The sequence below is a fragment of the Ammodytes marinus genome (genome assembly GCF_949987685.1).
Source record: "Ammodytes marinus genome assembly, chromosome: 13".
Lineage (NCBI taxonomy): Eukaryota > Metazoa > Chordata > Actinopteri > Uranoscopiformes > Ammodytidae > Ammodytes > Ammodytes marinus.
This window is the reverse complement of record NC_137217.1, coordinates 28,304,198-28,331,078: the sequence shown is the minus strand read 5'-3', so window position 1 is coordinate 28,331,078 and position 26,881 is coordinate 28,304,198. Positions and strand designations below refer to the sequence as shown.

At 38.8% G+C, this 26,881-nt stretch overlaps 2 protein-coding genes across 3 annotated transcripts in view; one reads left to right on the top strand and one right to left on the bottom strand.

Moving 5' to 3' along the window:
- Positions 1 to 15,817: 15,817 nt before the first annotated feature.
- On the bottom strand, positions 15,818 to 21,223 carry gpatch4 (G patch domain containing 4). Its single transcript, XM_080039183.1, has 8 exons — positions 21,085 to 21,223; positions 20,141 to 20,219; positions 19,745 to 19,818; positions 19,503 to 19,595; positions 18,036 to 18,152; positions 17,705 to 17,823; positions 17,361 to 17,411; positions 15,818 to 17,253 (listed from the first exon to the last, which is right to left on the bottom strand). Exons 2-8 carry the CDS (start codon positions 20,217 to 20,219, stop codon positions 16,539 to 16,541), a joined length of 1,248 nt encoding a protein of 415 aa, XP_079895309.1. The 5' UTR covers positions 21,085 to 21,223; the 3' UTR covers positions 15,818 to 16,538.
- A 2,607-nt stretch (positions 21,224 to 23,830) lies between these two features.
- pear1 (platelet endothelial aggregation receptor 1) overlaps positions 23,831 to 26,881 on the top strand; it is a 45,078-nt gene continuing 42,027 nt past the window's right edge. The window contains exon 1 of one of the 2 annotated variants that reach the window (XM_080039694.1): positions 23,831 to 24,023. The gene's annotated coding sequence lies outside the window, so the exon portion shown is untranslated. Of the gene's footprint in view, positions 24,024 to 26,582; positions 26,612 to 26,881 lie in introns of those variants that run through there. The other variant, XM_080039695.1, reaches the window with a different exon arrangement.

Sequence of the window (26,881 nt, the reverse complement as noted above, 5' to 3'; positions counted from 1 at the left end):
TCTAAAAGTCCTGACACTACTGCACCTGGTAAGTGGTAAAATATGTTGATTCTTCTTACTTTAATTAAATCAGTAAAGATGTACAACATGAACCACACAATATGTTTTTGCCAATGAAAAAATAACATAGGGGAGAGTGGCCTAAGTTGTGCGGTTGGGGAAGTGTGCCATCCCTTGTTTCTAGAAAACCATAGAAGAAATTGGAAATGTGACCACATATTTAAGAAGAGCCATCCATTTGACTCATCCTGTAAAGAAGGGAGAAACATGGAATAAGATATAAGCACATTTAAGCTCAAAAAACTGTTTTTTGCCTTTCAAAGTAAAATTTCCATGATCATGGTTTTTTGATTATTGTGTCTGAACAATTATAGACGCGTTTGAAAACATTTGACACATGTTTTAGTGCTTTAGTATGCTACACTTTGTGTCTATATAGTTAGCACGATGTCAGCCCTAAACTGCTGCATCATGCCTATTATCCAAAATTCTGGGGTTGGGGTGATTTGTGCCAAAGGGCCTATGTGAGTTATAAGTAAGTAAGTAAGTAAAATATATTTATGAAAGCACATTTATGACAGTTTGCACTCTCCGAAGTGCTGTACATAGTGTATTCAGTAGATAAACAATGAAGGTAAAATAACAATAACAAAAATAAAAGACATAAAGCGCATACATCCACAAATATAAACAAAGATAGTAGTGCAGAGGTAAGATAGTTAATGGGGAGGAAAAACCAGGGTGTAAAGATGGGTTTTGAGCCTTGATTTAAAGGCAGCAATCACATTTGTCAGGTTGCAGTCACAAGCACAGAGCAACTAGTGCGAAGTACATTTCTGAGAGTTGTGCCAATGGCATGGCTGTATACGCTGGTCACCAAAAATAAAGTGATTGTCTACAGTAGCTCAGAAGAGACTGACATCTCGATTCCACTTAACGACACCACTGATGAGAGTTCAGATGGCCAGAAAGATGATAATGGTGACTTTGTCATTGTGAGCTTTGCATGCAAAACCACCTAGATCTGCTAGGCCTTGTTTAAGAAAATTGACCTTCAATCTTTGTAAAATATTTACTTTATTTACTTTACTTTAAATAAACCTTAAATAAGTAATTGTCTTATGGATTTGTCTTGCATTACAGTTTATGAGATATATATCAATGGCACAATTTACCCCATGGTATTCTCTCTTGTGGCACAACTTACACCACACCGGGGGCAAGTTGTGCCACAAGACACCTTTTTTTTCCAAAAGCTATATTTCTTAAACAGTTTATTCCAGATCCAAAGTTTTTATTGCCAGGGATGCACAACATCCTGAAATATATGTACATATTTGAGTTGGAGACATAACCGTCAAGGCCTCACTTTAAAATCACTTTGAGTAAAAAGTTGCACAACTTAGGCCACTCTTCCTTACTCACACTTTATGATCATGATAAATTATTGTTTAAAATTGGACAAATTGTTCCAGTGAGCTTCATCAATGAGAACATTTAAATAAAATAGGACCTTTCTAATTCATTTATATGTAACGTTTTGTTCAATTAATATACACAATATAAAAACATGTCCTATGTGTGCAAGACTATGAGAATGAGAATATGAATCCGTTGTTGTTACATTCAACCAGAGCAAGAAGAGGAAGCAACAGTTTATTCTGAAGTAAAATCTAAAAGTCCGGCCACTTCTGCACCTGGTAAGTTGTACGATCTTATAAGTCTAATTTTTATTTAATCAGTTAAGCTATAAGACATTATGAACCAAAAATGTGTCCATGCTTATGGAAAAATAACAAATTCATACTTTATGATGATTAATCGTTATTCAAATTTTGTACAAATTGGTGCATTGAGCTTCATCAAGGCGATAATAAAACTAAATAAAGGTATATTCTCACTTTTCTTAGCCTACTGGGAGGATTTTGACAAACTAAGTTTTCCCCCAATGCTCATCAAAACCCATCAATCAATTGATAAATATGTTCTATGTGACGTCACAATTTATTCATAAAAGTCATAGTTGTTCAGTGATTCATTTAAGTCATCTAATCACAAAGGAAAATTAAAGTGTATTACAATAAATAAAAATTCAATACAGTTTACCATGCAACCTAACAACGTTAATAGATTATAACTTCATTATATGTGCAATCATGATTTGAATAGGAGCTTTCTCATTTCCAGCAGATGACAAAGCAGCTGAACACTCTCACTATCGCATGTTGGTGATTCTCTTGTGGATACTGTGTGTCCTCCTGGTGGTCAGCGTCTGTGTCATCATCTACAGTGAGTTTTTCAACGAGCGATGAGTGAAGCTAACATTACATTTAGACCAACAAAGTCCGTCTGGGATGAGTTTTATTAACAGAAAAATAATCATGTACTGTAATGTGAGATCAGCTTCATCAGAATGTATTTCTAAATGTACTATTTTAATTGGTTGACCATTCAAAACCAAATATGTTTGTGGCGGCACAGGAAGGCAGAGTGAATAGTCGCTGTTGGATTTGCTTGCTTACATAAAAAAGTGAAACTGTTGCATCAAAACAGATGAAAGTGAGCTGCGTGCCACAGCACAACTCAGACAGATCACTCTAATTCCTACATTATGTTGTAGAGGTGTGAGGCGAGGAGGTTTCAGAAGCTATTCTCTCATATCAAGTGTGAAGAGGCATACCGGCAGCTCAAGCTTCTCTAATGTAACATTATTATCTCATTTTTAAGTCGCAAATTCTATTTAGGCTGGTTCTGACTTCAAATATACTCTCAGTCATGAATGCATTGCTGTTATGGCACCAACTTCAAGCGTGACACATTTGTGTGTTTTTAAAGTGGCCTAAATGGCAGACATGACCATTATGGAAAGAAATTGGTAAGAAAGTCAGTCAAAACCGTTGAGCATGTGAGCTTATGAAGTAACTCACTCACTCTCTGTCTTCTTCTCATTCTCACCATAGTCGGTGTGGTGATGGACATAGTGAAAGCAAACCTCAGCAACATGACCTCAGAGTATCAGCAGCTGATCACAGAGAAACATCAGCTGATCACAGAGAGGAACAGCTTAGAGAACGAGACAGCCGAGCTAAACAGAGTCACATACAATCTCAACTGGACGCTGAGAGTCATCATGCAATTTGACAACTTTCCAGTAACAACATACTGCCCAGAAAAGAGTAAGTGATTCTTGCTATGTTGATCATACAGTATGTCTCGTTCTTAACCCACAGATATCAGCTTACTTGGAAAATAAATATTTTTTGTGAATAGTGCAGAAAAGCGGTAAAGTACCCCTGCGTGCGTCTTTGTTAATAATACTATGTATTTATATACAGGTAGCCTTCGCTAACTGACGAACTATGCAACAAAACAAAAAAATCAATAAGGGGGTTCATTTTTTTTTAAGGGGGGCTGGCATTAAAGCTGCAGTTGAGAGTTTCAGCCGTTGGGATCCCAACGGCTGTTTTCCCAACGCTCTACCTGCTGTAGCTCCTCCCTCCGAACGACAGCTATGCACGTTCATGTGAATTCAGTTACATTGACAGGAGACAAACACCATGTCCGATTCCGAGGTGATTAAACATTAGTAATGATAACTACATACGTACATATTGAGCATACATTTTAATCACAGACATACCATGTATGTTAGCTTAAAATCATTGTAAGTGTGCTGGTAGGCCTAACAAAAGTAGCTGTAACAGCCAGGCAAGATAGCAAACTAATTGTAACAGAGCGGAGAGGTGTGTGTGTGTATCTCCTGCTCTGACCGCAGCTGGGAGGGGGGCTGCTGCGCGAGGAGCGGGCTGCCTGTCAGTGCTCCCGCTGCTCGTTGAGAAGAGGTGATACTTGCTTTGGCGAAAAAAGTCCCCAATAACACCAGAAAAAAAGCTAGATTTGTTGCTTGTCGCTGTTTTGAAAAAAAATTTGCCAGTGGGGCTGAAAAGTCACTAAATATAGCGACAAAACCGCTATGAGTTGGCAACACTGAGCACAGGACGAGGGATATAGGGCCAGCGGACGTCCTGCTGCTAGCGGCAGGCAGCCTAGGGGCAGAGGAAGGGGACGAGGTCGCGGTCGGAGAGGTCTTGACGTGATAGGGCAAGAAGACATGGCCGGTGTACTTTTTTTCGAGCTCTCTCCGTCTCCCTTTTAGCAGTTAACTTTTCAACATTCGCTTTTCAACATTCGTCTTTCCTCGTTTTTTTGCTGTCTTAGCGGTGTTAGTTGTTGGTATCCGGGGAATGGTAAATTGAGGGTTCGTTTGTGAAGACATTGCTACTCGCTGTCCGCCGTAGTAGCCTAGTACCAAACAGTAGGCTAGTGTCAGACTGCTAGGGTCGTGAACGCTCACGCAACTGACGCATCAACGTCGTTGCCAAGGTCCCACAGCCAATAAGAACGGAGAATCTGACCTCGCTCTGATTGGTCAAAATTAACATGAGCGGTGGCAATTTTGGGGGGCAGCACACAGAGGCAGGGGGAGCAAAGTGATAAAAAAAAATTTCAGACCACTTCACCTACATATAGCTGAATGGCTATTATGACAGTTTTGCCAAATATTACAGTGAAAAAACTATCAACTGCAGCTTTAAGTGGGTTCACCAACTAACATTGATATTTATTTCTAGTAATGATAGTAATATATAAAATTAAATTAGTAATCTTAACATGCATCAATTGTTATCTATTACGGTATTGTGGATGCCCGTTGTATTATGTGACACAGTGAGCCCAAGAACAATATAGTGTTTAATGCTCAAAATAACAGATTCTTATCTTGATCCATTTCTCAGGGATCTCTGATTGTCAGCCGTGTGAAAGAGACTGGATTCTGTTCCAGGAGAAGTGCTACTTCTTCTGGGAGAAAATGGGTCCTTGGAAGACATGGGAACAAAGCAGAACTTATTGTCAAAAGTTAAACGCATCTGCAGATCTGGCTGTTATTGATAGTGCACAAGAACAGGTGAGCTCCAACCCCATAAAGCCACAAGTTTCTCAAGGAGTTTTTAAATGCATTTTAATTTGAATTTAGGGATTAGGTTTACATGCCAAATAAATGTACCAAGGTAAACCAAAAAAATACAATCACATCACAACCTTTAAGCTATAGTGCATAACTTATGTTACCCCTATGAAGAATTCTGAGTAGTTTCAACAAAACTGTTGGTGCATCTAAGTAATGGCTTGAATGTAACCGACATTCATTTATATGAACATGTTGGGCACTATACACTAACTTTCCTAAAATGCGATGGGACACACTTCTTGGTTTTAAAATAATTGTTATAGGGTTTTAATCTTGCCAAGAAGTGAAAGTCTGCATGTTTTTGTTGATCTGCCACGTTATGACTTACAGGACTTCCTCAGTAACCACACCAAGTACTACTTCGATGCCTATCATGGATACTGGTTCGGGTTGAAAAAAACTGGTGACCAAAACTGGCTCTGGATTGATGGACGTAATGTCACTTTAGAGTAAGAAAGCCTCTTTTTAATAAACATTTAATTTAACCTAATATCTAGAATTAACAGATTTTCTGTTAGATCTGCAATAATTGACTATCTTTTTTTCAAGTCAATTAATAATTAATAGTTAATAGAAGTCCAACGTTTAAAGCAAACACACAAGTTTAAAAGGTATCTTAAATAAAAGTGTCCAAGTGACTGTCTCTTAAGGAATAGTTGGACATTTGGCATATTTATATTCACTCTGTTGACAAGAAAGAGAGAAAAATGTTGTTACTTCTCTCGTACAGTAATAATTATTAATTACTTTATTTGTTGTTTTATTAGCAGTAGTAAAAATGTTACTAAAGGTATAAATATTCATGTTATGTGTTTGAAGGTACTGGAAGCCGAAAGGTGTCAATGGTGATTGTGCACTGATGATCCCCGGCCAAACCGCCGACCAACCCGCCAGCTGGAACCCAGCAAACTGTGATATGCAGAACAAAATAATCTGTGAGACTGAGGCTCTGATACGGTCCAATTAGTTAAAATGTTGTTTGTTTACTCAAAGTATTCACACTCATCATGTTTCCTACTACATTTTCAGAACAGTTTTTACAATTTGGGAAAATAAGAAATTGCAAAACAAAATATAAAAAAATATGTAACTTTTCATCATTTTCCCTACTCCTCTGTTATTGTGTTTTTTTCTTCAAAATCCGTTAGTTCTGCTCCTGTGATCGACATCTTGCAGGTGCAGAAGTTTCTGCTGTGACATAATAACCAAAGTGTTTCAATGTGTTGTGCAAAAAAAGAGAGAAACATTTTCTCTTCCACAAGAGGCCTTTGTTAGTTATATTCACTATTTTTATGTTATTTATCCCATGTGTTAGGCATGTTCATTACATATAATTTGTCAGGTAATTTCTTTACTCGCTCCATTATTACTATTCTACCCTTATTTTACCATGTGTTATTCTTAGTTCCCCTTTCCTTATTTTATTTATTTGTCTTCTTTTATGTACATTTTATTTTAGTTTGGCTTAAGTTGTGCTATATAAATAAAAATCTTTTTTTCCAAATTTTTCTCAAGTGAGAGGCAATAAATGGAGTCAATGTAATGTATCAAAAAGAGGGAACTTGGTTATGGATAAGGAAATGGATACATATTTAAGGCATCAACCACCCCCAGAAATGTTACATTCCCATCAGGACATGGAATAAAAGGGAATACATCATCCAGTTAAAATAAAAATGAAAATAATGACATATCTTAAAAAGGAGGCACAAAAGGCTTGAGCAAGAATGGTTGGGACGTTCTTATTATCTGTAAGATCAAATAGCACAGGAGTGTGTTTCTTTGTTTGCAAACTGATCTATTTGCATTTGAGTCCTTTATTAAAAATAATGTATTGGAAGGTATGTAAATTGAAGACTAGCTCTACAGGCAAAAAAATATAAATAAATATAAATATAATATTGCTGATGCTGATCAGACATAGTGTGTTACAACATGGCTGATCATCAATTAAGAAATACAAATAAGCAGGGCTGTAACCATACAAAAACTCATGATTCGATTTTTGTATCATGATTTTTGACCTACGATTCGATACATACAACGATTTTTGAAATTTGAAAAGCATTTTATTTAAATAACATTTATGATAACATTTCACTAAATGTTACATTTAATAACAAATAACCTGAACAGATTTTAACACAAACAACAATATTAGCGATGCGGGATCGTGGCTCTGTGTATCGCGATTCTTGGTTCGATACACATATCGTTACAGCCCTAGAATTAAGCAACCAGCTAGGGATTTGACATGACTTAAAAAGTTAAGATCAGCATTAGATAATGTTAACAGGTGTCAACTTCTTCTGATTGAATTATGGGGACGTTTGCCCGTTGCAGAAGCAGAAAAAATAGGTCTGTATTGGCGAACGGACAAATATTTGTATCTTGTGTAATCAATTCGCCTTGTGATTTAGGATGTCTAGCAAAAAAAAAAAAAAAACTCAATTTGAATAGGAGGAAGAGGAACCTCTTGTGTGTTCCCCATTGTGTAATGAGGTAAGGCCGTGTTCAGTCTCACCTCCAATGGATTGGTACCAGTGTCTGTTAAAGCCTGCTCTCATCTCTGCACTGAAACAGCAGTACAGCAGTGTAGGACTTCTAAGGATGGAGGAAGAAATCCAGTATTCTACAGTGGTTTTTAAAAATGGTGCTCCAGTTACAAAAGGTAAGTTGCTAATGTTTAAAACATTTTAAAATAGCAAAGGCTTCACTAGAATTTTAAATCTCTTATATTGTAGACTACCATCTTTCTAAGAGTTATGTGTGCAATAAACTATCATTGATCCTAAAAAAATACACATATTTTGTTTTCCTTGACTAATTATTATTTTCTTTAGTATGACAAACAATTACAGTTCACACCAATTTAACACCCTCACAGTTTTGAGTAATGACTATCTTTCTCCATTGTTTTGATGTAGTTAACAAAGGACCTTTAAAGAAAATGTGACACAAATAATTTTTTCAAGACATCGAATAACAAGCTGAAACATGTTGTCATTTTGTAGTGATCAATAAAATAGTTTAGCCTCTTCACTGCTCCATGGTTTTACATCATTAATATTAGCTCATAGCTTTCCATACACATCACACCTATTTCAATATTGACCTTTGTATTGCTGCATTGAAGCTTCAGTGAGTGGGACCTGGACATGAGTTCAATTTCAATTTTAAGCACTATAGCCATGCTAAAAACTACTTATTTTATCCCTGGGTGTGTTTATTAGCTATAGTCTGATGTAACCATGGTTTGTCCAAATGACAATATGCAATAATGTGGAGAGTGTCCTAATCTCTTTGCTTCTGCTTTTGGAAACAACAGCAAGAAATTATTCAAAGTTCATTTGACGCTGTGATCACATTATGCCTTTACAGGCTCAGATCACATTTGGCAGAAGTTCATCAGATCAAAAGATAATAACTACAACAGCATGATAATAAAAAAAACTCTCTCACATAATATACAGCTCTGGAAAAAATTAAGAGACCACTCCAAATGTTCTGTGTACTGACAACAGTAAGCGTCTTTGAGTGACCTCCAAAAAAGCGCTATATAAATCTTATCAATTATTATTATTAGTTCTACCAAATTCCCCCCAAAAATATCGTCATTAAGAGCATTTCCATTAAGTAATGTGGAGATGAAGATTTAAGAAAAAGCCAGACTGGTCTCTTATTTTTTTCCAGTGCTGTATCTCTCCTGTGAACTTCCCATAAACAATGAACTCATACGTAGTTCCCTCGTGAAGTCATTGATTGTAAAGAATCATTTGTCTAATCATTTCCCCATGTCGTTGTTACTGTCAACCAGAACAAAAAGAGGACGCAGCAGTTTATTCTGAAGTAAAATCTAAAAGTCCTGACACTACTGCACCTGGTAAGTGGTAAAATATGTTGATTCTTCTTACTTTAATTAAATCAGTAAAGATGTACAACATGAACCACACAATATGTTTTTGCCAATGAAAAAATAACATACTCACACTTTATGATCATGATAGATTATTGTTTAAAATTGAACAAATTGTTCCAGTGAGCTTCATCAACGAGAAAATCAAAATAAAATAGGACCTTATAATTTATTTATATGCAGCGCTATATACAATATACACAAAATAAATTCCTTTTATTGTCTACAAGACTGAGAATATGAATCCGTTGTTGTTACATTCAACCAGAGCAAGAAGAGGAAGCAACAGTTTATTCTGAAGTAAAATCTAAAAGTCCGGCCACTTCTGCACCTGGTAAGTTGTACAATCTTTCAAGTCTAATTTTCATTTAATCAGTTAAGCTATAAGACATTAAGAACCAGAAATGTGTACATGCTTATGGAAAAATAACAAATTCATACTTCATGATGACGTTATTGGATTTTTTTTACAAATTGGTGCAGTGAGCTTCATCAAGGAGAAAATAAAACAAAATATAGGATTTTTACTTTTTTTAGAAAATTATGTTCTATGTGAAGTCACAATTTATTTTCAAAAATCATAGTTGTGCAGTGATTCATTTAAGTCATCTAATCACAAAGACAAATTAAAGTGTATTACAATAAATATAAAATTCAATACATTTTACCATGAAACCTAAAAACGTTAATAGATTATAACTTCATTATATTTTCAATCATGATTTGAATAGGAGCTTTCTCATTTCCAGCAGATGACAAAGCAGCTGAACACTCTCACTATCGCATGTTGGTGATTCTCTTGTGGATACTGTGTGTCCTCCTGGTGGTCAGTGTCTGTGTCAACATCTACAGTGAGTTTTTCAACGAGCGATGAGTGAAGCTAACATTACATCTAGACCAACAGAGTCCGTCTGGGATGTGTTTTATTAACAGAAAATTTTTTGTATGTACTGTTATGTGGGATCAGCTTCATCTGAATTCATTTTTAAATGTGTTGTTTTAATTGGGTCACTTTTTTGTGTTTGTCTCATTTGTTGAGCTAATTTGATATCAATGGACCGCACAACATGCTTAAATCTACAAGTCATTACAGTCATATGGAACAATTTTCTATTATTTGTAAACATTTTGAAAAGCATAAGTTTTTATTTGCTTTTCTTGACAGTTTCAGCACACTAAATTATTTAAAAAAAATTGATATTGCATTGAGATAATCAATCAATCACAGTGTCAATTCATCTCTTCTTTTTTAAAAGTGTGTTTATAATCATGCAGCAGTGAGCAGAAAACCTTTTCAAAACCTACTTGCCGTCCTAATTAAGGACACTGACATTAGTGATTTGAGAGTCAGTGATATACTGATATAAGGTGTGGATGAATTGCTATTAATCAGCCGATTTAGTTTTTTTGGGGTGGTTATTTACTGTAAGTGTTTTTAAAGTGGCCTATATGTCAGACTACAACATAACAATCACATGAACATCAATTTTACTGTAAGAAAATCTATCTAAAACAGTTTAGCATGTGAGTTTATGAAGTTATGCTTGTTTTCTTTTCATTCTCACCAGTCTGTGTGGTGATGACATCAGCAAATCAGCAGCTGATAACAGAGAGGAACATCTTAGAGAATGAGACAGCTGGGCTAAACAGAGTCACAGACAAGCTAAACTGGACGCTGGGACTCATCATGAAATTAGACAACTTTCCAGTAAAGAAATACTGCCCAGAAAAGAGTAAGTGGTTCTTGCTATGTTGACCGTACAGTATGGTGTTCTTAACCCACAGATATCAGTTTACTTGGAATATAATTGTGTATTTTAAATAGGGATAAAGGGTCTAGTAACCCTTCATCCAAAATAACTGATTAAAAGCATACTTAGTAGGCTTTTTTTTTTTAAACTGAGTATTTTGTGACGCGTCACACTATACTCTGTTTTTGAAAATAATCCCTGGTGAGTTTTTCTTAGCGAGCAGATTAACACTGATAGTTATCTCTAGATAGATATTATAGAAATGTCTCAAATTGAATTAGTAATTTATGTTTTACATCCATTTCTTGTTAATTATGACGGTACACTTTTCTGCCCAAGAACAATATAATACATTAAGCACTTAAAGTAACATCTAAATCCATTTCTCAGGGATCTCCGATTGTCAGCCGTGTCAAGGAGACTGGATTCTGTTCCAGGAGAAGTGCTACTTCTTCTGGGAGGAAAGGGCTCCTTGGAAGACATGGCAACAAAGCAGAACTTATTGTCGAAATGCAGATGCAGATCTGGCTGTTATTGATAGTCCACAAGAACAGGTGAGCTCCAGCACCATAAAGCCACAAGTTTCTCAAGGAGTTTTTACATCTTAATTTGAATTTAGGGATTAGGTTTACATGCCAAATAAATGTACCAAAGTAAACCAAAAAACTACAATCACATCACAACCTTTAAGCTATAGTGCATAACTTCTGTTACCCCTATGAAGAATTCTGAGTAGTTTCAACAAAACTGTCGGTGCATCTACATGAAGTAATGGCTTGAATGTAACCGACATTCATTTATATGAACATGTTAGGCACTATACACTAACTTTCCTAAAATGCGATGGGACACATTTCTTGGTTTTAAAATAATTGTTATAGGGTTTTAATCTTGCCAAGAAGTGAAAGTCTGCATGTTTTTGTTGATCTGCCACGTTATGACTTACAGGACTTCCTCAGTAACCACACCAAGTACTACTACTCCCGCAATCATGGATACTGGTTCGGGTTGAAAAAAACTGGTGACCAAGACTGGCTCTGGATTGATGGACGTAATGTCACATTAGAGTAAGAAAGCCTCTTTTCAATGAACATTTAATTTAACCTAATATCTAGAATTAACAGATTTTCTGTTAGATCTGCAATAATTGACTATCTTTTTTTCAAGTCAATTAATAATTAATAGTTAATAGAAGTCCAACGTTTAAAGCAAACACACAAGTTTAAAAGGTATCTTAAATAAAAGTGTCCAAGTGACTGTCTCTTAAGGAATAGTTGGACATTTGGCATATTTATATTCACTCTGTTGACAAGAAAGAGAGAAAAATGTTGTTACTTCTCTCGTACAGTAATAATTATTAATTACTTTATTTGTTGTTTTATTAGCAGTAGTAAAAATGTTACTAAAGGTATAAATATTCATGTAATGTGTTTGAAGGTACTGGAAGCCGAAAGGTGTCCATGGTGATTGTGCACTGATGATCCCCGGCCAACCCGCCAGCTGGAAACCAGCAAGCTGTACTATGCGGAACAAAATAATCTGTGAGGCTGAGGTTCTGATGTGGTCTAAGTAGTTAACATCGTTTGTGTTCTCAAAGTATTCCCACTCTTCATGCTTTATTCTACATTTCCAAAACTGTATTAACAATGAGCCTGTACATTTTTCAAAAACATATATAATTTATTTTATTTTTAACCCATAAGAACCCAGACCCATTTCCCCTTAAAGGAAAAATATGGGGGATATAACACAGACCAAGTGGACCACAAAGAACACATTTCTGAAGTTTTTTTCAAATACTACCCCATAATGTCAAAGATCTGTGATGTGACAAATATGTCACATTGGGCGTTTATGGTAAATGTATTCCTTATTTTAAAATGAATCAACATGACAGTTGTTCTGCTTAGTAACACACATTTGCATTTGTATTTGCATTTCCACAACATATATCAATATTGTGACTTTAACAGTTCTGTTTAACAAATTATTTTGAAGATTTGTTTTACGTCACAAAATGCGCAAACTGAATAGGATCCCATAACATTGCCTCATTGGATACTGTTGTCATGGTCTGTCTTTGTCTTGTCTTGTTTTGGTGTTCCCTGTGTTTCCTGTTTTATTTTGGTATGTCTGTCTTGTTCCTCCCCATGTCCTGTCAAGTTTCCCTCTTGTTTGATTGCTGCTCCCTCCCCTAATGTGTTGCACCTGTCCCTCGTTGTCTGCCCTGTCTTGTGTGTGTATATAACTCCCTGTGTGTCTTTGTTCCCTGTCTAAGTATTGTACCTGTTGGTGAGTCTGTCCCTGTGTTTCATGTGCCTAGCCTTTTTGCGCCTCTTGGAGTTTTTGGAAGGAATAAATAGTCTTCTAGTGAAACTGTCAGCATCTGAGTCCTCCTTGCCTGCCTGTCTGCCACTCACCGTAACAGAATACTCAGACCAAGTATGGACCCAGCAGACAAATCTTTTGAGGTCGAGCTTGAGGAGGTAACATTTACCATTTCTTGCCTCAAGAAAGCCCGGGAGAAGGGCCCCACACTCGACCACCGAGAGGCAGCCTTGACGCTGGCACGCCAAGCTGTGGAGCTACAGCCTTGGCTTGGGGAGTCCCTGCCATAGTGGGCAAAGAGCTTTTTATACCCTCCTGAGTTTGTCTCCCAGCTGCCAGCACAAGCCCAAGCCTTTGCCCCCGGTCCCCAGCTACAAGCCTCTGCCCCCGGTCCCCAGCTACAAGCCTCTGCCCCCGGTCCCCAGCTACAAGCCTCTGCCCCCGGTCCCCGGTCCCCAGCTTCAAGCCTCTGCCCCCGGTCCCCAGCTTCAAGCCTCTGCCCCCGGTCCCCAGCTTCAAGCCTCTGCCCCCGGTCCCCAGCTTCAAGCCTCTGCCCCCGGTCCCCAGCTACAAGCCTCTGCCCCCGGTCCCCAGCTACAAGCCTCTGCCCCCGGTCCCCAGCTACAAGCCTCTGCCCCCGGTCCCCAGCTACAAGCCTCTGCCCCCGGTCCCCAGCTACAAGCCTCTGCCCCCGGTCCCCAGCTACAAGCCTCTGCCCCCGGTCCCCAGCTACAAGCCTCTGCCCCCGGTCCCCAGCTACAAGCCTCTGCCCCCGGTCCCCAGCTACAAGCCTCTGCCCCCGGTCCCCAGCTACAAGCCTCTGCCCCCGGTCCCCAGCTACAAGCCTCTGCCCCCGGTCCCCAGCTACAAGCCTCTGCCCCCGGTCCCCAGCTACAAGCCTCTGCCCCCGGTCCCCAGCTACAAGCCTCTGCCCCCGGTCCCCAGCTTCAAGCCTCTGCCCCCGGCAAGTTTGGATTGCCTTCCATTACCACAATGCTCTCCAGCTTCCGAGTCGACCTCTGCCTCCAGCAGCAAGCTCCAGTCCCTGGCCTCCAGCAACCAGCATGCTAGCTACCAGCTCCTGAAGGCGCTCAAGCAACCACACGAACACTGTCCAGTTCCTGAGCCCACTACATACTTTCTTGAGGGGACCCGCCCTCTAGGCCTGCCAGGGGAGGCCTGCTTTTCTCCAAGAAAATAGTTTTTTTCCTTCAACCGTTGTTTGGTTGTGGCACTTCATCTATCTGCATCACTTGATTCACTAGAGTCTGAATCGCCACACCACACCACTCCCTCTCCATTTCTTTTTTGTTGGGAGTGTAATCTGAGTCTTCATCCGAGCTATCGTCGTCGCAGCCTTCAAATTCACTTTCATCTCCCATGATGATCTCAAGTGCATTCTCAACAGTGTAGTGCTTATTCTCAGTCATACATAAGAAAAAATAAAACAATTAGCCTACTACATTCAAATGGGACCAGCATAGGACAGTGAATTGTGTTTGTTTTATTTACAGATATGCAAAAATAGTTTTGTAATATATTTGATCAATAACATAATAATTTATAATTATTTTTTTATTATATATGTTCAAATGTAATTTGAATTGCACAAAAGAACATCTATTAATTAAAAATTATTGAAACAGCGTAGCTAACTGAGCGGCTTATTACCATTCTTGTTATTGTGACAAATATGTCACATCAGAATTTCCAAGAATATTTTAAGGCTAAAACCCGATGTGACGTATATGTCACAGCGATATTTACCTAACTTGTTCTACATTAATTTGTTCATGAAATATGGTCAGACTAAGTTAAATGTAATAAAGGACACCTTATTAACGCATTATAATTGTTAAATGGGTTTAAACTCACCTTTAGTAACAAAAAAAAATATTTTTAAAATGAGCTGTGTCCTTCACTTGTGTGCACATGTCACAATGCAATTTTTGGGAAGTCACTTCCTGACATAGTCACATGACTGTCACATTACCACCACACCAGGACGTTGAGTATATGTCACTTAGGGACTTGATGAGTAAAAGTCAACAAAAAAGCTGTATAAGGAAGATTGTAGGACATTCAAAGTGTGTGTTACGTGGGTGTCACCATGGGTCCTTATGGGTTAAAGCCCTCGCAGCTCCGATTGGTTGCAGAATTTATTTTTTTAATTATGGTAAATCCACTGATGCAACATCTACATCGAGTTCTGTTCCTGTGGTCGACGTTTCTTAACGTTGTGTACATACGTGTAGATGTTTCTGTTGTTACAGAATAACCAAAATGTCTGAATATGTTGGGTGAAAAAAACAAAAAAAAAACAGTTCCTCATCCACAATTGGGCTTTTTTAACTATTTTATTTTCTATGTAATTTATATGCTTTATGAATTTTCATAAATTTTTTTTCATTACATTTTTAACTCACTTCATTACCATTTTACTTTTATTATTACCATTTTATTAAGCTTACTTTTCTATTTTGTATAACGTTGATGGTATACACACACACACACCAGAAACATGCAACGTTCCAGTAAATTAAGGTTTTGAGGAACAAACTTTTGAGATGACCATGATGTTCTTCCTTTGACTTTCATGGGTTTTCCCGGTTCTATAATATGATCATGTAAAATATCAAGTAAGTTATTTGTGGAAGAAAAGGAAATAACTATTTATATATGATATAAATGGTGGCATTTTCAGATTCTGTGCTGAATAAACTACAGGCTACAACTACATTTAGAAATGACTGTATAAAAATCACACAAGTGCAGTTTCATGCATGACATCATTTAATTATCATATAAAGTTCAGAATTTCATGAATTGTACGTATATCTACTCTCACTTCATGTCTGCTTTCCCAAAAAAATGATGACAGTTGATAAACTATTTCATTGCAACCTAGACAAGTTTTTAATGATGAAAAACGTCTTGACATTTCAAATTTAATTTTCTATTAAAATGCATATTTCTCATGAAGTGGTCAATACAGACAACTGCATAGTCATTTAGGTCCCAACCTACAAATGTACAACTTTGACTTGAAGACTCAGTTTAAAAACAGCTTGGTTTGGGTTGCACCGTGTGGATTAGGGATTTGTCAATTTAGTGAAATTTCATGTTGGACACAATCAACAGTTTAAAAAAAAAAAAGTCAGCTTTTGCAAAATAACTGAACTCAGATTTCTTCCTTCTCTTTACAATGTGAAGCAGTTTTTTGTTAATTCAGCAGCTCAGGGAATAAAGATTGAAACATCTATTTGATGGCATCAGAAGAGGCTATCAGACGGACTATCTGATTGGTTTCTGGTCTGAATGAATAATTAAACATATTCTCCATTCAATAGAAAAACCATCTAAATACATTTACAGGCCTGTGTAATCAGAGGGAACAGCCTCCATGACAAGCATGTTTGGCAGTTGACGCACATTATCTGATCCAAGATAGCACCAACTTCCCTAGTCAGCCCACACAAACCTTCCTATCAGTGTTGGAAGCATTTTGAATTAACTACTCTTTGCACTTGGTCTTTTTCTTCTTCTTTGGAGGAAGAAGCCCCTCCTCGTTCACATCGTCATCCATTGACGATTTGTCCTTTTTGCACTTTTTCCTTTTCTGCTTAACGGTCGATACCTCTGCTATGTCCGCCTGCTCTACTGTCGCTGCAGATTTTTTCTTTTTGGTTTTTGGAACACAGTCCTGGAGCGGCTCTGATTGGCTGGATTCTGTATCGTTACTCTTGTCTTCCTCCGCAGGGTCACTATGCTTTTCAGAAGATTTATTCTTCTTCTTTGCTTTTGTGTCAGAGTGCAGCTCATCCGTCTCCTCCGGACTCTTGCTCTCTGCTGCAGGCGTAGGCGCTACCTCGTCGACTTCCTTCCTTTTTTTCTTATGTTTCCTCTTTGTTTTGTGGTCTGCCTCACTGTTTTCTACACAGATGGTTTCCCCGTCAATGGAAACAGCTTCAGTCATAACCTCATCGTCCTCCTTGGTTTTCTTCTTCTTCTTCTTTTTCTTGGGCTTAACATCTGTTTCAGGACTTTCAGACACTGTATCAGCGTTCAGCTCATTACTGCTCCCAGTGGATGTCTTCTCAGCTGTCTGGGGTGTGGGTGAAGCCGTAGCTGGCTGGTTCTTCTTCTTGCCGTACTTTGCCATGAACTCGGCCTCCTGCTGCTCTAGCCGCGCTAACTTGGCGTTCATGGTCAGGCCGTGCCTCGCTCCTCTGGGAGAAAAACACAACAGAAAAATTCATCAGAAATCAAGATTTTAGGATATCATTTTGAATAGCAGTTGGTTTGGTTTTTGTAGTGTTTTATGAATGTAACTTACTTGTGACCTGTGCGTCCTCCACAAGCCTTCATTAGAGCAGCATCGGAAAGACTGTCGAGCAACAATACAATATCGTTAACGGTATAGCACAGTTTAAAGCATTGTTAGGAAGTGCTATTACAGATCAATCGAAGCAGATGAAACCATTAGATAATAATAATAATAATTTAAAAAAAAAAGTAAATTATAAAGAAACTAATCCATACATTCAGAGATGAAATAATTTAAAAAGGAAAATTAAGTGCTCTATTGTGGTCATATTGATAGTGTCATAATGTTATGTAGATTTTGAGAATGTATCATTATAAAATCTGAACAAATGCTGCATCAGATGAAGTTCTTACTCAAAGGTGCTGGACAGATCCAGTTTCTTGTCCTCCTCGTCCTCTGAGCTGCTGCTGTCGTCCGAGCTGTCAGAAGACTTTAGCGCCGGCTGCTTCTGACCGGACAGCAGTGTGTCTGACTGAGAGAGAAGCAGGGAAACACAGCCAAACACAGTGACAGTCATTGTCAGTTCAGACTAGAATCAGTCATATTTGAAGATACAATTAATGTCACACTAAGTACTGCTTGTTTAACCGAAGCTTGATAGAACGTATTCCTCCGTGACACATATGTTCAATGTCAAATGCCCACTGATATGAAGAAATAAGAAACACATATAGAAAAAGTTACCTTGACAAAACATCCATAAAGTTTGTCTCTTGCCAGCGCGGCTTTCCGTGGCCTTTTATTGGAGATCATCCCCTCCTCTTCACCTTCCTCCACCGTCTTCTTCAATTTAACACCACTCTGAATCACACAGAAAAACAGACGTACTGTTAAATACCAAACTAGCGGACTTATCAGTGTAATTAGCTAGCTAGAAAAGTCATCTTAAGCTTTCAAAGTGGCATAAAAGTTGTTTTAAAAAGGGTAACATAAGCTCAAGGTTTTTCATTTAGTTCACCAAGCAGCTCCTAAAATGTTACAATATTGAGCTGACCCTGTCCCTGCGTTCCAAATCGTACACTCTTTCTTTTTTCTATTCAACATACTACATCTGTCCATTAAAATAATCTAGTTAGGATGCAGAAGGCATACAATTGGGACATACTTTTACTTATTTATTTCATCATAATATTGCGCATTGATCTGCCTCCTGCTTTTATATCCATCGCATCCCACACATCACAAGCAGGGCCGCCTTAATGCACGGGCTTACCTGGGCTGAAGCCCCAGGGCCTACAAGGATCAGGGGCCTCTAAAAAAAAAAAAGAAAAAAAAAAAACTTTTTTTTTTTTTTTTTTTTTTTACTGTCTCAATATAGGCCCCTGATCTAAGAAGGCCCCGCACATTGTCATTTAAATAAATTATTGACTGGCTCATGATAGGCCCCTGATCTTAGGGGGGCGTAGAGAGATCAGGGGCCCATCAGGAACCAGTAAAGAAAAAGGAAAAAAAATCACATTATTTTTGGCCTACGAAGATCAAGGGGCCTATCATTCACCAGTACATTTTTGTTATTTTTGTTTAAATAACATTGTTCGGGGCAACGCAGATCAAGGGCCTATATTGAGATGAGCCATTAAAAACAAAACGAAGAATTCAAAGAGAGAAGGGATAAGGGATTATAAAAAAAAAATTGGAATGCTGACTGACAGGATTTTTTAAACCTGTATATTTTTGTTTCTGCTTTTTGGTATTTCTGTGTCTCCAAATGATTTCAGAGAATAGCTCACATAGGACACAGTTGATTTAGCCTTAGTTTTCTTCTCAAAGTGCACCAGATTGATGCATTTTACTTTAAAAGGTTCAAATTTTTCTTCCGGGGGGGCATGCCCCCGGACCCCCCTAGAAGGTCCTGGGTCCCCACCGCTGTCTCTTCAATAACTTGGAAAAACACAGTAACCAACCATGTGTGTTTGGTTATTAAAAGTCACTAGACCAGGAGGGGGTTTAAGTACATGTTACCTTAAGTGATTTTGTATTTCATCAATAGAGATATTGTGGTGTAGACAAACATGGCTTTAACGCATCTGTATTGTAAGACCGCCGCCCGGGGGGGCCTACGAAACCTCTCAGCCCCAGGGCCTAGTGGCAGGTAAAAGCAGCCCTGATCACAAGCACAAGGGACTGGCAGACTGTGGAGGTAGGATTTACCTGATCAGATTCCACCTGCAGACTAGAAGAGGCCTTATTGAAGACATGATCCCACCACTGGAAGGTGAACTGATCTCCTTCTCTGTGGCCCACCTGGAAGAGGAGAGCAACAAGTGAGTCTTTTAGAACAAAAACTGTAACAGCTGTGCACTATATTAATCCATATGTAACATACAACAACGCTGCCAAGCCCCGGCGCTGTTCCCAGATCAAAAGCTGCGTAAAAGTCAAATGTCACTCACCCCTCCTTTGTCACATTTCACTTTGACCTTGATGGCTTCACATATGCCATTCTCAGCTCGGCCCAGTCCTTTGCCTGAGGACAGAATGGACAAGAGTGAGATATCTGCACCAGAGTCCCACACACTGCAGCCACTGAACTGAAACGATTGTACGTACGTGTGTGTGTGTGTGTGTGTGTGTGTGTGTGTGTGTGTGTGTGTGTGTGTGTGTGTGTGTGTGTGTGTGTGTGTGTGTGTGTGTGTGTGTGTGTGTGTGTGTGTGAGAGAGATGTATAGGAGGAGCTAACGAAAACGGCATTTCGATGACAGTGTGTGACTTACCTTGCATGTGTGTACATTCATTGACAAATACAGACTTCGATTAATTTTTTTACATAAATGTTCAAAGTGTCTCACCTTGTTCCCAGCCGTGACGCAGGAGCTGCTGCTCTGCAAACTTCAAGCCACGACTTTTCTCTGGTACAACGTCTGCCATCTGTATAAAAGGAAAGTTTTGTTTTTTTGAAAATCAGGCTACGAACTACCGACATAAAAAAAATCTGAAAACTAACTAACTTTAGTCATAGTAAACCCCCTTTGTCATTTCTAGTGCAAAACAAATAATGATATCTTCACATCTGTGGTATACAAAACAGACATTTTGATAAGAAACTGAGCGTTTGTATTATTAGAAGTACATTTTTAATGTTTACCTTTTTCAAGAACATTATTAAGAAGAAAATGTGTTTCTAAATGGTCACAACTTTAACACACATCAGGAGGATGCTGCTGTCATTTTAAAGGGGCTCTCTTATAGCACTATAGTCTACAAACACGTTTTAATACAATTCTGAGAGGAAACAAAAGCAGCAAAGACCATGCCCATGCACCAGAGGCTGGAAGAATATGAGATGGTGTTCTGCATAATGAACTACGTGAGGTCAGGTCACAGTAGTTTGTTAGTGGCGTAAGCCTTTAAGTCATTTCCATGAGTCAGATACTGTCAGGTTTTATGTAAAAATTGTACTTATCATTAAACCTTGTACACGTATTTCACTCACCTATTTTCGTAAAACTAGTCAATTTATTAGTACTTCTTGTTTCTCTACACTTCCTTTCATATTCAGATTCTGCCTGATGTTCTTTGCTGCAGGCCTACCATTACACAATATGTATGAACACTTTCATCAACAGTCAGACTTTGATTTTGATTTTGATTTTTACACATCTTACAGCTATGGTATCTGTAGTTTTCAAACGGCAGTCAGTATGTCACATTTTAAGTAGCCTAGTTCTCAGGTCTTTCCGGGGAAAGGTTTTACACACATCGCTGACACAATATAAAATCAAATCATATGTACCTCTTGACTTCTTATGTCCTTAAAACTTGATCAGTAAGTCCAACAGATGTAAGGGAGAAGACATTTAAATGCGGCTACAGTCGATAGACACACATGTGGCTTCAGCAATATGACATGACACCGGAAAGACGTCACTAACTTCTTCTTCTCCATCTTTTTATGAAGGGAGGCAACCAGTGTTAACCAGGCGCATTACCGCCACCTACTGTGTTGGAGTGTGAACCAGAGTCATCCATCCCTTTTACTAAAACACCTTTTCTACTAAACTATTTTGTTTGTTTGTTAACTTTTTATTTAAAATACTTGAATAGTCTCTCTAACCCAATTTCAAATACATCTTTTAAACTCAATAACTCTATTCTCATCTCCCTTATTTATTCAAGTGTTACTAAACTCTTCATAGAAGCCGTTTGATTTGTACACTTCCTGAAATATTCAGAGCCATAGTGCTTTTTACATCAAATGGAAAATCTAATATATTTGAACACATTTAGATCTTCACTCAAAGTTGAAATAAAGTTAAGCAGGTTTGAAGACATCATTTTTAATGACTGTCCCAGCAGTGCATCAGAGGATTAGGAACACCTTAACGCGCCAATGTCAGTAGATGGCAGTATTTCACACCAAAAATAAATAATTAAACAATGAATTAGTAGAATATTATAGTGCTTTTCTCAAAAGCATCCCAGGTGCAAACAGTTAGTGCTATCAACAATATTAGTTCTTTAAAACACATTAAATCAACTTAATGCAAGAATAACAAAACTGATCCAATGTCTGCACTCCTCTTTTAACACAACACACCTGATGGTTGCATTATTTGACAAATGTTTTTTTTTCAGGATTCAGGATCTCCCTTTCTGGGGTTCTTAGCCAGTTCATTACCTCACTGAAAACAGGTTTAAAACTCTCTGCTTCCAATAAAGCCCATTTATTTTATGCTTTCAACCTTTAAGTTTGTCAGCAGGCTCTACAAAGACTCGTTAACACAATTACTTGTTATTACGTATTAATCTTCTCATGTGGATCTGACATTTCTTCCAGCAGTTAATGTCGGTCACATTTCCGCCATATCTCCAACCACCAGAGATAGACTCTTGATTACTAATGCTAATGGATTGTTTCCAGGATGACACAATTCAGGATCTGTGTGTCAAGGAATGATGTATGTTTGTTTGTCTGTTTAGGTGTAATAAAACGCCACATCCAGGGCAATACAAGGACAGCTAAAAGCAGCACTAAAATGACCCCCTCTCTCTCTCTGTCCTCAGCATGGGTCTGCTGGTCTGTCCTTATGTGTGGCCAACAGGAAACAGTTGTATTTCCCCTAGCTCTTGGTTTCCGTGCATTGAGGATGTTTGCTCCACCAGGCTTCCATCCATGAGGTGTTTATCTGTGTCTGCGCTCTGCGGGGGGACAAACACCCGTCCTGAGCGGGCTGGTTATCACGGCCTGTCCCACTGTTTGGGAGGAAGCCCTCCGACCGCTGTCTGCAAAGGACTTACTGACAGTTATCTCAGAGGAGGTTATAACCACAGCTGTCAATACAACACAGTGTGAGAAAGGAAGAGTGTGTGTGTGTGTGTGTGTGTGTGTGTGTGTGTGTGTGTGTGTGTGTGTGTGTGTGTGTGTGTGTGTGTGTGTGTGTGTGTGTGTGTGTGAAGAGTTTTGTATGGTTTCGGCTTGACCAAAGTTACAATAAATGCAACAGCATGCACATTGTAGACAGTGAATATTCCAACTTTCTTGCAACAGTTTGGAAAAGAGGATCCATATGGAAAGGATCAGAGAATGAGCACAAATCCAAATCAACACAGAAATGGTTTTCCTACTTTTGGCCTGCAGATAGCCACAACTGTAGCTATATTTGGGATGAACTAGAATGCTGACTGAGATCCATCACCCATCATCTCTGTTGGACTTCAGTAATGGGTCAATGGGAGCAAATCTCAGCAGCCAGATTTGACAAATCTTGTGGAAAGCCTTCACAGAAGAGCCAAGGCTGCATTGTACCAGATTAATGCTTGTGGTAGGCCTACTAATACATCTTTTAATGTGTTGTCTTTTTCCTCTTAAAATCAACAAGGAAAAGCAGAAAAATAACAAAATGTATTGATACAAACATATCTATCTATCTATCTATCTATCTATCTATCTATCTATCTATCTATCTATCTATCTATCTATCTATCTATCTATCTATCTATCTATCTATCTATCTATCTATCTATCTATCTATCTATCTATCTATCTATCTATCTATCTATCTATCTATCTATCTATCTATCTATCTATCTATCTATCTATCTATCTATCTATCTATCTATCTATCTATCTATCTATCTATCTATCTATCCATCCATCCATCCATCCATCCATCCATCCATCTGTTTGTGCTGTTTGTGTCCGTAACGATTAGATGAACCATATTTTTCCACCTGCGAGAGTCAGACCAAAAGTGTGTCTGTTTTTCTTCAGCATAATCCCACCGGACCGTTTCCCCCGCCAGAAGACCCTAAACGCCAGAAGACCCTAAACGCACTTAACGCATCAAGGTCTGCAGGGCCTGCTGAAGACAAAAACAACACTCTGAACGTCCCTCTTGACCCCCCTAAATCTCTCTCTCTTCTCTGCCCCATTCCTCCTTTCCTCTTCTCTCCTCCTCCTCCTTCAGTCCCCATCGCTGTCATAGTTGTTTCCAGTGTGTTTGGCTACACTTTCAGGACCCTCCCCCGTTGGATGCGACGGGTCTATTTTTCTCTCGCTTTAACTCTCTTCTCTAAATGTTTACAGCGCGTCAAGATTTTCTCTCCAAGTGTGTGTGAGCCCTTCAAACAAACGCGTCATTTTTTTTTCTTCATCTCAGTTTCGCCTTTGGGAAGTTTGTCTTAACTGCGATATTAGAGCGACAATTCACCCGGGAGTCCTTGGCCGGCAAGGTGAGTAAAAATGCTGTCAATGAATAAAACCATAAAACGAAACGCGAATGTAATGCATCCCTTGGCGGTTCATTTTTACACTTAAAGTTTTTTTTATGACAAATATGATGATACACATGTTACTGGAAACATACTTTTTAAATTGTGTTGTGCCTATGCTTGCGTGTACTGTATGGGAATGTGCTGTGTTGGAAAACTGTACAGTGAGTGGAGCGCAGCATGTAGGCTACCTAAGTCCCCAAAATGGTGAAAGATGTGAAATTAACAAATGCGAAAAAAGGACTTCTATAGCCTTTCTACGAGGTTCAGGGCTCAATAGGAAGGTTCATTCTGTACAGTTCTTGCTACTTTGCACTTGTTGGATAGTTGTAAACAAAGCAATCATGTCGTTTACATAAGTACATGTAGAACTGTTACAATGACATGTAGGCTATGTAACATGTTGGATGTTGTTTGTGTGATTGTGGATGGGTTATACAAATTAATGTCTCATATTGGGATCAATAAAGTTGTTTACAGTCAAATGTTTTACTATAACCGATCCCTTAATATGAATGAAGCATTTCAATGGTGCAGCTGGCAGAAACAGAGGACATTTTAGTTGCTTTATATTATATACTGTTGGGTAGATTTGTATCAATGTGTCATATTTAGAAGACAACCATAAGTGTTGTGTGTGAAATCCAAACTTGTAAGGTAAACAGTGTACAAGTGTCTCAAAAGTACAGTATTGAGTAAACTTGGTTACTTTTCCAACACTGCTTGTGAAGTATGAAGATCACATTTCATTGCCATTTTTGGAAAAATCTCTCAACACAGTTTGGTCTTCTGTTGCTTGATATATGCTCTATGTGAAGTGGGGGCTCCAGCTAATGCACTCTAACAATAAAACCATCGGATGGTGTATCAACATTGTGAGCGCTGTACTTATGAGTGACTTTTTATGAGTCAGCAGCACACAAAGACATAACACCAGACCCCCTCTGATGAGTTGAACTGCTTGGTCAAGTGATTCTGAACTCGTCCTCCTGGCATTGTGTCACCACTGTATGCACTTGGTTTACTTTTTCTGTCAGACTGTGAGAGTTTTCTTGGCTCTGCTTAGAAAACTTCTCAAGGTACTATCAAGAAAGTCTGAGTGAGGAAAGCTGAGATTCTCTGGCACGTCTCCTCTATCGATTCATTGCACAGGAAGTCACTGGGAGTAGGTTGAAAGTTCGGCCGTTTCCTTAGTGATCACCTCATCCTTACCCCCCTTCCCCATCCCCCTCTCTACCTCTGCCTCTTGTGTTTGATTTAGATTAAGCCGTTCGGACTAAATCCGACCTCTCTTGGTCTGTATCCAGGTCCTACAACGGTGTGTCATGTCCTGTCATTGAGGTTAAGCAGGTGAAGCAGATGGAGATAGAGTGCTTTTTTAGTTTCTCCGCAGACGTGGGAGGCTCCAGTGTTGTTGATGCTTCCATGCCTGTTTCATGCATATATAAATGATATATACATGGGGCAGTGGAAGTAATATGGTTGTAGCTACCAGACTCTGATACAAGGTGATATGATTAAGTAAAAAGGATTTCATCAATTGATCAATCCCTCATTTTGATTATTTTCTCAAGCCTGCAGCAGTTTTTTAAGAAGGCAGAAAATGATCTGCGGAGTTTGGGTGAAAAGATATTTTACAAATTGAGAAGTATCACACAATCTCAGAACATTTACTGCACTTCAGCAGGTTGTCCATGGTCCCGCTTTCTCAAATTGACTGACATTTTTACAGACGTGATCCTCTATAAGTTCACAGCTATAAAATAGAATTGAATTGTACCGTTTGGGAACGTCTCACTCTCTTTTCCTCAGTGGAGCTGTGAAAATCACCCCGAACATTCAGCATTTTGTTTCCCTCATTCACTTATAGTTGTGAGTTAGGATTCAAGGCCTTTTTTTTGATTACGGAGACCCTGGCACCATTGAAGGCATCAAAAAACATCTGTGTTGAAGGCATGATATGATTAACTATGAGAATAAATCTCAGCCACCTGGTTTGGACTCCTCTTCACCTCACATCTGCTCTGGCAACCAACATCACTTGCCAGGAAGTCTCTCTGTCTGCAGACTGAACTTTCCTTTGTCCTTCTCCAATATTTTCCTAAAAGCACAGTGCCATTTTTTTTTATACATGCCATTATTTACATATATTGGTTTCACGGGTGGAAATCTGCATGTGAAAAGAATCACAACTTTGCTTCCCTTAAACCGTCTTTAGTTTCCTTCTGTGTCTTTATATGACTCATACGGTATGAGATCCTCATTAGTTGAAAATAGCATCGCGGCCTTGAAAGTGTGTCTGTCCTCCTCCACACTGTCTCAGCTATCAGTGGTATATAGGTGACCCCCTTTTCTTTTTTTATCTTTCTTTTCTTTGTCTAGCCGAGCATCTCTGGTCTGACAGCAGGAGATCTGGCTGAATTATAATCTGTTTGTGCAGGAGCGTGTTCAGGCCCGTGTGAGCTATTGGATATACTTTGGTTGGAGACTGATGACATAGGCCAGAGAAACAAAGAGATGAGGCAGAAGTAGAAAAAAGTAGAAGGCAGGTAAGAACATTAGTGTTAATATGATCCCCCTGTGCATGGACGTATTGTAACACCAGACAGGGTACCCACCCAGAGCGCCTGCATGTCGTCTTCTGAAGGCCACAATTTTACTTGACAAGTTTCATACCCAGCGCCAGCGGCCACAAGCCGTATGTGTGTGAGATCACAGCCTGAGGTCTTTGTTTGTTTGTGTTACCCTTTAAAGCGTGGACTGAGATTAAGGCCTATTAAGGCATAGGCCCGTGGATCGATCGGCCCACCACTTTGACC